The sequence below is a fragment of the Balaenoptera musculus genome, chromosome 2, assembly GCF_009873245.2.
Source record: "Balaenoptera musculus isolate JJ_BM4_2016_0621 chromosome 2, mBalMus1.pri.v3, whole genome shotgun sequence".
NCBI lineage: Eukaryota > Metazoa > Chordata > Mammalia > Artiodactyla > Balaenopteridae > Balaenoptera > Balaenoptera musculus.
The window spans coordinates 122,718,908-122,729,213 of NC_045786.1; the positions used below are offsets into that span (position 1 = coordinate 122,718,908).

At 37.6% G+C, this 10,306-nt stretch overlaps 1 protein-coding gene across 2 annotated transcripts; it reads right to left on the bottom strand.

The window, feature by feature from the left end:
• Nucleotides 1-2,588: 2,588 nt before the first annotated feature.
• On the bottom strand, nt 2,589-3,340 carry RPL10L (ribosomal protein L10 like). Of its 2 annotated transcripts, XM_036843741.1 has the most exons (2): nt 3,201-3,309; nt 2,665-3,119 (listed from the first exon to the last, which is right to left on the bottom strand). In XM_036843741.1, exons 1-2 carry the CDS (start codon nt 3,307-3,309, stop codon nt 2,665-2,667), a joined length of 564 nt encoding a protein of 187 aa, XP_036699636.1. The 2 variants fall into 2 exon arrangements, with proteins under 2 accessions (XP_036699635.1, XP_036699636.1); XM_036843740.1 differs by having other exon boundaries at nt 2,589-3,340.
• Nucleotides 3,341-10,306: the final 6,966 nt, after the last annotated feature.

Here is a 10,306-nt window from a genome sequence, read left to right on the forward strand (position 1 = left end):
TTACTCATTACTTTTTACAGTACTTACCTTGAAAAAAAAGAATACGTATTCTTAGGAAAACAATGAAGTCATTACGCTAAAAAAAAAAAAGCCTATGTCATTAATATAAACGTAGGAGATGACTGGGGCTAAATGATCTCTCAGCTCAATCCTTAGGTCAATAGTGACACTCTAAGAACCAGAAAGCCTTGCTTGAATTATGTCAGGGCAGGCAGTACAAAGCTGCTAATGTGGAAATAAAATGCCTCCCAGTGTTACTGACAACCAATTCACGTCAGAGCTGGTGTATATTTTTATAAAAATTAAGGATTCCAGGCTAAATACGCTTAGAATAATTCCATATTTTGAGGGGGGAGAAGAAATGGTGGATTATGCAATGATGATTGGTGGAATGCGCTTTTCAAAACTAAGCTGATATATGGTACGTGGTCCATTTTCTAACGGATTCAGTCAGTATTTTCCATAAAACCTGAAGAACTCCATCAACTAAATCGAAGAGATTTATCTGGCAGTACTTGCTTGAATTTAGTTAACTGTACTTGTATTTTTATTTTGAATGAGCAGATAGTTCTGTTTCATTGCAGTAGTGCATGAAATTCTGAATACATATGTTCCCAAATTAAGTTTTCCATTTTGAATAGAAATTTAGAAATAATGAAGAGCTCTGCAATATATAATTTAATTATATTTCAGTTCAACTGTCTTATCAATTTTTTAACAACTAGAATGACCAGAAAAAAGGAAAATGCTGAAAAAACAAAATCATGGCTTCAAGAACATGTTAGCAGGATTTTTGTTAAGAAAAACAAGTGAGAGTGTTCTTCTATTAACATTAAAGGAAATAAAATTTATATATAATAGCTTATAATAGAAAACTGTAGGGAAAACTCAAATAATAAACCTTGATGACAGCTTCCAACTAGTTGTTTAATGTAATAATTTTTAATCTTTCTTTTCCTTTTCACCCACCTATCTATATGCATAAACAATCATAGTTACCAACCTCTTAGGGCAAGGACATTCATGGGCTTATGCTTGGCTGCCTCCCTGTATTTAGTGAGTGAGTACAGAGTTCAAAGTTTGAAGGTTAAGATGTTTGAAAAGTTTGAAACCAAAGATAAGGATGAATAATGAAGACGGAAAATATTTTCAAAGCTGCATCACAGTTGTATTAACACATGACCAAGGAACTGTTTTGTTTGCCATTTTGATTTTTTTGAAGTTGAGGGTTTTTTTTTTTTTTTTGAAAAATGGTGCAGTAAAAAGTAAACAGGATTGGACAGGAGTCAGAAGATCTGGCTCAAGTACACCCTCATTTGCAAACTGCATAGGACTTAATTTCCTAGAAAGCTTCAAGAGTTTTAGAGCATCAAGTAAAACATGTCAAAGAAAGTGCTACTGAAATTGAAAAGCCCTTTCTATACATTCATATATTATTTAGTACCTGTTATCCTTCTTGTTTAGATATAATAAATATTATTGCTTAAAACAGCAATTTAGCTTAAAATACACAAGTAGGAGACATAGTAAGAGCCTGAAAGAAGTATCAAGTCAGATGCAAAATTTTAAGATTGACATAGAAATTTTTTTAAGTAAATGAAAATAATTTTAAAAGCATATGTTTCAATACTGTTTATTTAGTATTCCTTTTGTTATTTAATATGTTGACTCTGAAAATGAGTAGCTAAAGAAAACTGAGGGCACTGTTTGCAGGATTGAGATTTAGAAGACTAAATAACCAATAACTAAACAACTAAATAACCAGAATTTTAGAATGTAGAAGAGACCCAGAAACTTTAGCTTATGTAATTTCTAAAATAAAACAAAGCAGAAAAACACCTGTATGATCAGCATAACTCTAATGTAGGGCAAACACGTATGACTGCAAACTCTCTCTAGGATCCTTTTAGAGGACAGACAGCAGATTTAGTTTCATTTTCTCTTTTCTGTTGGTTCTACTTGGACTCAGATCAAGAAATATGAACTTGGTTGTCAACCTATGACCTTCTGTGATGAAGAAAAGATTGGATTGTCGTTCCTTGATTGTAAGATAATGTAAGGCTTGTCTGGGGAAACCTTTTGCAGTGATCCCGAATTGTCCTAAGGCTGATAATTGGAGGTGACAGGTAATTCTAAAAACAATGTGCAGAAATGTATAAGGAAAACATAAGCAACAAGTTTAAGAATAGACTTTTTAGTTTCAAAGAGATTGTAATTGAAATATGACTAATGCCTACCATTATTTTCATCCCAATTGTTTATTTTCTATAAAAAATAAGAATTTTTCTGTAAATCTCAGATTTTTCTCTAGCTATTTTTTATTCAAGGTAATGACAGCTGTATAACTTATGACTTCTCTACAAACAAAACTTTTGACATATTTCCCTAGACTCTCTAAGTTAAAAGTGTGGGTTAGAATTGCAACAGCTTTCTCTATAAATGGCACACAAATTGTTTCACTCTCACTTGAAATTAATCATTTGTCATTAAAACTCTGGTAATTTTAACACAAAAATTATTTCTCTATTAGTCTATATTCTAAAAATTGGATATTTTTAAAGTATAAAAAAATTAAGAAATAATTTTTTTTTTGCCATAAATAAAATTTATTGGTTCACAAAAGTCAGACCAGCATGGTCAAAATTGCCAGTGCGGTCAAAGACCTCACGAGTGCAGAGCTCGCCACTTATCCAGAGGGCCACGGCTGGGGATGTATTTGACTCCACAACCATCCGGGATGAGGCACTTCTTAGCCACTTTGTCTTCAAATTCATCAGCATTAAACTTGGTAAAGCCCCATTTCTTGGAGATATGAATCTTCTGGCGCCCAGGGAACTTGAACTTGGCCCTGCGTAAGGCTTCAATCACATGTTCCTTGTTCTGAAGCTTGGTGCGGATGGACATGATGACTTGACCAATGCGGACTCTGGCCACTGTACCCTGGGGTTTTCCAAAGGCACCTCGCATACCTGTCTGGAGTCTGTCAGCCCCAGCACAGGACAACATCTTGTTGATGCGGATAACATGTAATGGATGGAGTCGCACTCGGATGTGAAAGCCATCTTTGCCACAACTTTTCACCATGTACTTGTTGGCACAAATTCGGGCGGCCTCCAGGGCTTCAGAAGAGAGCTGCTCATACTCATCAGACACCATGTGTCCACAGAGTGGGAACTCATCCACTTTTGCCTTCTTCCGACCCAGGTCAAAGATACGGATCTTGGCATCAGGGACGCCTCGGCAAAAGCGAGACTTTGGATACGGCTTATTCTTGCAATACCGGTAACAACGAGCGGGGCGGCGTCCCATGGCGACACCAGGTATCTCTAACGCACGTCGAAGAGAAAAAAAGCGGTTGCTTCCACGCCTGCGCACGCGCCTTATATACATTGCCCATCTTCCCGCGCGGGAACCATAGAGGACTTGAGGACACTCTTTCACAATGTCCCCACCATAGATGCAGTGACACTCTACGCATGCGTTTGGGGGATTTGGAACATGCGCAGGATGGAAAGGCGGGTGGGTATATTGGCCTGCGGGCATCCAAGTAGAGAATTGGACCTTGCTGCAGCAGCGCAGGATGTCGTTTCCGTCCGGCTTTCCCTCTCGGGCATAGAACTTCTGCTCTAAGGTTTGTCTTAACTATAAAAGATGTATTTTCCTAGAATTTGAATGAGTAATGCCTCTCCAGCTACTCGTACTTTGTGTCTGGTTTGTCTAAATAATCCATTTGCCGGAGCTCATATCTCCTGTCAGCATTTGTGGATCAGTTGCTATTTCTCAAAGGGTATGTGGTCACCTTCCATGGGTAAAGTGGTTTCTTGGCATGAGCTCGCTGGTAAGGCTCAGGAAGAAATGAGAGTAGAGGGTAGACGGGGATAGAAGATATCTGTTGTACATGTTGCTTGATACTTGCTTTAGAAACATGAAACTTTGGTTGTTTTATTTATTCGGCCATATGGAATGATTTTATTGTCAAAATGGCATCCACATAATTGGAATACCAACTGAATTTTTTAACTTTAGGCTATTTGCATTTTCAAATGTTACAGCTTCTGGGAACTGTATAAAAGAGTAACTGTTGGGAATTCCCTGGCAGTCTAGTGGTTAGGACTTGGCGCTTTCACTGTGGGGCCTGCCCTCTATCCCTGGTCTGGGAGCTAAGATCCCACTAGCCGCGAGGTGGGGAAAAAAAAAAAAAGTAACAATTTATACTTTATTAATCTTTTGCACATTACTGAGAATGAGCTTAATAGTTTTTTTCTTCTGAGATTAGATTTTGTGAAAATATTATGATCAGGATCAGAGTGTGAGGAAGGAGGGAAATGAAAGAGAGAAAGAGAATTTACAAATAGTATATAATCCCTCCTTGGATTTTTCTAGCTTTTTTGATTCCTTGGTGCTGTTTCACAAATCCATGACATAATGGAACAAAATCCTTCCAATGTGAATATATTCTGTTGCTAATGCTTTCTCTTTAACAGGGAAACATAAGTTGTGACAAAATAACTCCTGCTTTTAAAATGAGTGAGGTTTTATAAAATACCCATATTAGAGTAGAAATATTAAAAATCCTTGTGTAGTGAACTTTACCACATTATGTAGAAGCTTGCTTAATTCCCCTTCCTTCCTTCATTTCTGCCTTTCTGTTTTCCTCAAATAGTGCCTGTTTACTATATAATCTGTATATGGAGATAAAACAAGAAGTAACATTATGCTGCCCTCGCTGAGTTTACAAGTCTAGAGGAGAAGTTATATGTTATTCAGATAACATGTCATCATATTACAAAGTACAAAATGTGGCAAAAAGGAAAAGCAAGGTGAGGTCTGAAAGCCTGGGATGAAACCCTGATCTAGACTGAGCGCTGGACAGGGAAAACTTTATCAGGAAAGAGCTTTCACATAGTGACAGTGGCACATGGGGCCTGGCATATGCAAAGGCCCTGAAGCAGGCAAGAAGATGGACCATTGAAGGAAGGAACCAGAGTAAGGCCAGCGTGCCTATGAGTGGCACAGGGGGTGAATGGCATAATGTGAGTCCAGTGGGATTGGGGGGTGCCTTTCGTATCACAGTGGGCCATTTTATCAAGTTAGTGGTCCTGCTCTTTTATTTGAACACACTAAAGAGATTTACATAGGTTTTATCACTCGATATATACAATATGGTCAGTAGACTGGAAGGGGCCAAAAAATGGATGCAGGGAGGTCAGAAAGGAAGGCTTTGCAACACTGAAGAAAAGAAATGAGTGTAACTTGAACATGCTTTTAATATGTTTTATTTTAAAAACATGTTTATATCTTTTTCTACTACTACATGCCCAGAATATATCATAGTTCTGGGAGAGATGAGTGTGTGAGGTAAAAGGAAGATACCCAACCACAGTTCGTGTGCTATCACGCACTCACCGCCACCTGTCCAGGCCATGCTTTGTGTTTCCAAAACCCTAGAAATCTCTGACCAGCAGATGTTTTGTTGCTATCTGGACCTGCTTGCATAATCCTCTTTCCTTAATCCAAAAGATGACCTATCACAGTTTGCCTGTGACCAGTTTTAGCATTGAAGTCCTGCATCCCCCAAAACCCCTCAGTCCCAGGCAAAATGAGGGGGTTGATCATCCTACCACACTTAAGCATTGGGCCCCTCACAGTTGTAGGCTAGAGTCAGAGGGTGGGAAGAGAAGGGGAGAGCCAGGCTGGGATTCTGTTTATACTCCTTTCCCTAGTCCTACAAATATTAGAGGGGAGCCTGTGGAAAATGTGTGAGCCACACCATTCTATTTAAATGTTAAAAGAAAAGCATTCCCCTCAATTAATTCCAAAATTTTGAGTGTTCCCCTATCTCCCAGCTCCTGCCACCCACAATGTGCTTCATGCTAAGCAAACCTTGCAACAAAGTTTAAAACTTGTCTGCTTTGAAGTAACATGAAATATAGTCAAGAAGATCATACATGGGAAAAAATTTAGATCTTATTTACAAAATGTATTACTTTGATAATTGCAATAAAAGTTTAGCAAAGGGAGACACTAGTGTCATATAAAATAGAGATGGCTTAAGGAATGAGTAGGACATATGAAAGTGAAGGTAAGGAATAAGGTAAGAAAGGGGCATGGCAACTACATAAGACTGGTAAGATCTAGGAGAACAAGAACTATGTCTCTTCAGGTCGTTGGTTTTGTTCCCTGTTTTTGACCAATTGTGTGACCCATAGCACAATATTTGAATGAGTACACAACACTACTGAGGGGCAATAGTGTGTTGGTAAATGTTTAACAACCTGCTCCTTGGGGAGTGGGGTGGGGGGACCCCCCATTTGTAGTGTTTTTTGACTTCTCTGGTGTAGGTACTCCATTATCAATTTCAGCCACTAGTGTGATATTAATGAACATGAAGATGGGGAGAGATGTACACAATCAGCTCTTGTAAGCCAGTGTTAGCAGGCTGTAGCACTTTACCATTTTGCTGTGTATACCCAAGAAAAATAAAAAAAAAAACAAATTTGACTAAAGCTAATAATCATAACCTAGAATAATACATTTTGGCATGTGTAGGGAGAGATCATTTTTTTGGAGCCCTTAAAAAGCAGTCAGGTAAACATGTTTAGAGTTGATGATTCAGCTTTGACTGTGAAGCACTTTCCTCTGTAGTTTCACACTCCTGTTCCACAACCCTTGTGTAAGAAGTCTGCACTATTCTGTACTGATTGATTATGTATTCATCAAGGCAGCCTTTAAGTACTTAGAATTAGCACGGTATAAGGAATACAATCAAATTCCCAGTATCCTCTGCCTTCATGCAAAGCCTGGAAAAGAACAGTTCTGTGTATCAATTCAATGCAGCACTTTCTTTCCTTCTTTGATATCGCATTTCAAACATTTCACGAAGAGCTAAACCTGATTTTGTTCTCAAAGAAAAATATGCACTGAGTCTAATATATTGACTGACGTGCACCCTGGATGCTCTCTCCTGCTGCTGGGACCACCTGCATTGTTGATCACAGAGTCATTAAGTAGCATTCCATCACTTGATGTTTGACAGTATACTGTGATTCAGAGATCATGTTCCCACTTGGGCTCTCAATGAAGTGTGAAGCCTCCACTGATGATGAACAGTCATTTTCATCTGTGTTTTTTAGTAACTTCACCCTGGGAGCTGCAATCTAAATATTTTTGAGAGTCTAGATGAGCAACTTGACTATATTTTCCTAGAGGTGAGTAGTGAATGTAAAAGAGTGATGGTTATGGCTGGCCTTTTCTTTAAAGTTAGCCAATTTTGTCTATTGTCATGGCTAAGGGGTGGTCCCGCTGCCTGTCTCTCAAGCAGCTGATTCACAATGGTCCTCTTAACTATTTGACAAATGTACATTTTCTGAATAGAAATATAGTCAGATGATTTTAACAGTTTAGTCCCAGGAGCCTAATGCATTTTATATTTTGACTGATATTTTATACATTTTGATTTTTCTCCTTTTCAGAATCTTTTTTATTTTGGATCTAGGAACTGAGTATATATACTTAACCTTTGTGCTTTGGTGGTATAGGATGAGTTCTCCTCCAATGAGTGATTTTTTTTTTTACATTGTTCCAGAAAATTGGAAAAAAAAATAGGTGAGGATTAAATCAGGAAGAAGTAGTGCATAAATATGCTCATTAGAATTTGATTGATTTTAGTTTGTTAATTTTTACTTGTTCATGTTTCATACTTGTACAAAATTTATAAGCCATTAATCAGTTTTATGTGATAAGTAATTAATGTGTAGTTTTATAATTGTAAATAAGTAATGCTATAACAGATGTAATTTATAATTATAATAAATAATAAAGATGTTATAGTAAAGCATAATAATAAAAATGCTATACTAAAGATGACTTGAATCAACACAAAGAATCTACTTATATATTTAAAAGTCCTTCTCTTTTAATGCTACCAAAGCAAAACTTGGGTCTGCTTGCCCGCACACAGTAAAGCCCATCTACTGACACCAGGTTGTGGTGAAGGAAAGTTCAGTGTTTAATGTAAGGCACCATACAAGGAGTCTGGGACTGCTAATGCTCAAACATCCGAAACTCCCTGATGGGTTTTAGCAAAGCATTTTTAGGGCAAGGTGAGGGAGGGGAGTCCCAGGGTACTGTGATCAGCTCTTACACAATTCTCTGATTGGTTGTTGGTGAGGTAACAGGGTGGTGTCACAAGGGTCAACATTATCAATCCTTAGATTTCAGTAGGCCTAGGGGCCTTGTGCTCATGGTCATCAAGTAGTTAATGTCTTTCACTTGGTGGGGGTTTTAGCATCTGTAAAACAACTCAGGAAATGTGCATCAGACACTACAATCTATGTACTTCAGAGAGGAGCTAAAGCAGAGGATATGGGGGAGGGTTCTGTCCTGGGAAGGCCCCACAGGGTCCTGCTCTGTTACATTAAAAGGCCTTAGTTCAGTCTGAAAATTTCAGAAACACTGATCTGGGGTCAGGGTGTTGTGTATGAAGCTTGTCCTCCCACATATTGAGTGCATGTCCTTTAGAGCCAAGTCCCTGTTCATTTATTTAAAAGGCAAAATGTTGAGAGTAATGTTATTTTTCCCCTGCTGCCCAAGTTGCTTGCCAATAGTATGAAGTTTTATGTGGTTTACTAGGTTTACAGACATGCATGAAGCAAATGTTTAGTTAAATATTAAGGTTTCATAATCATTTATATCATAACATGAGCCCAATAGTATTTCAGGTTAAATGAATCTTGTATGTGTGATGGATGACCTCTTCATCCACTGAACAGAACTTTTTCTTTATGAAAGTGAACAAGCATCCTTAGTAATTAGATGTAAGCATTCTTTAATTATGAAATAAGTATTCCAGTTGATAAAGTACTGACTTTGGAAGGCTTTTTAAAAAGCTTTGCCTCACCTGTCAAATATTTTAATCCATTCACATTTTGGGTTTTCCCTATGGCAGCAAACATTGAGGACTAGATGAGAGATAAGTTACCATGCTGTTTGATACACATGGTAAACCAATACATTATTGACCTGCTTAATCCCTGAGTAAAGAATTTGGCCTTGCCCAAAGCTTTGCAGAGGTAATCTCTAGTGTCTTTTCCTTGCCTAAGGACTTTGGTCATATTCACTAGCCTAACAATGTGATTTAGAGTGAGGGCTGACCATACCAGAAAGACCAATAATGTAATGTAGGTATCAGTTGACCTAGAGACTCAACCATATTTGCAATCAGTCAATCAATCATTTCTGCGTAATGGAGTCTCAATAAAAACTCTGGGGCTTGGGCAAGTTTTCCCAGTTGGCAAAACTCCATACTTACTGTCACAAATCAGTGCTAGAAGAGTAATGTATCCTGATTCAATGAGGAGAGGAAAATGGAAACTCCACGTTGGGTACTTCTATGGGACTCTACCCTATGTGCTTCTTCCCTCGGCTGATTTTAGTCTGTCTCCTTCCCAGCAGCAAACCGTAACCGTGAGCATAATTGCCTTCAGTGAGTTCTGTGAATTCTTACAGTGAACTATCAAATCAGAAGATGATTTGGGAAATTTCCCAAACTTGCAGTTTGTGTCAGAAGTGAGGACAGTCTTGGGGACTGGGAGTTCTAACTTTGTAGTTGGCTCAGGAGCTCTGTTATTTCTGTTCCTCACCCCCACACATCTAATAAACCATGTATAAATGGTGGGGCACTGAAACATAGAGGAGACTGGAAATCTAGTTTATAGTGTCTAGTAGAGTTAAAATATAATAAGCTTAAAAAGTCACAGTTTTTCCTGCTTAAAAATATAATACATATTTATTGAAGAATTAGTATATATGCATGACAAAAATGTAAAGATGTAGGCAAGATTTAAGCATGTTTTCTTGCAATAAGTTTATATGTGCCATTTTTATATCCTGATTTTTCTTTTCTTAAGCCTTTTCTGTAAGATTTAATGTTCTTCACATTCTTTTAATAATGGCAAAATACATTTTATCATATGCATAGTTATAGATCCATATATAGATATATTTACTTCCTGGTTGTCCATTTCATTGTTCTATTCATATATTCAAGAGCTAGTACCATAGAACTATATAAAAGGTAGCTTCAGCTTATTTACTGATATAACTTGAGGTCAACATCCAGGAGCTAATTAGGCATAGATAAAAGCTTGCTACTTCTGACAAAATAATCTTTAGAATGAGGCATCTCATGAGTCACTGCTCACAAACAACAAAGCATAGATTAGCCACAAATAATGCTAGTGACCAGCATAAAAAAAAATATGATGCGGGCAACAACATAAATGAAAATGAGCAAAATAAGTCCATG

Coding starts and splice junctions, on each gene's coding strand:
- RPL10L (XM_036843740.1), bottom strand. CDS start 3,309: ATGGGACGCCGCCCCGCTCGTTGTTACCGGTATTGCAAGAATAAGCCG.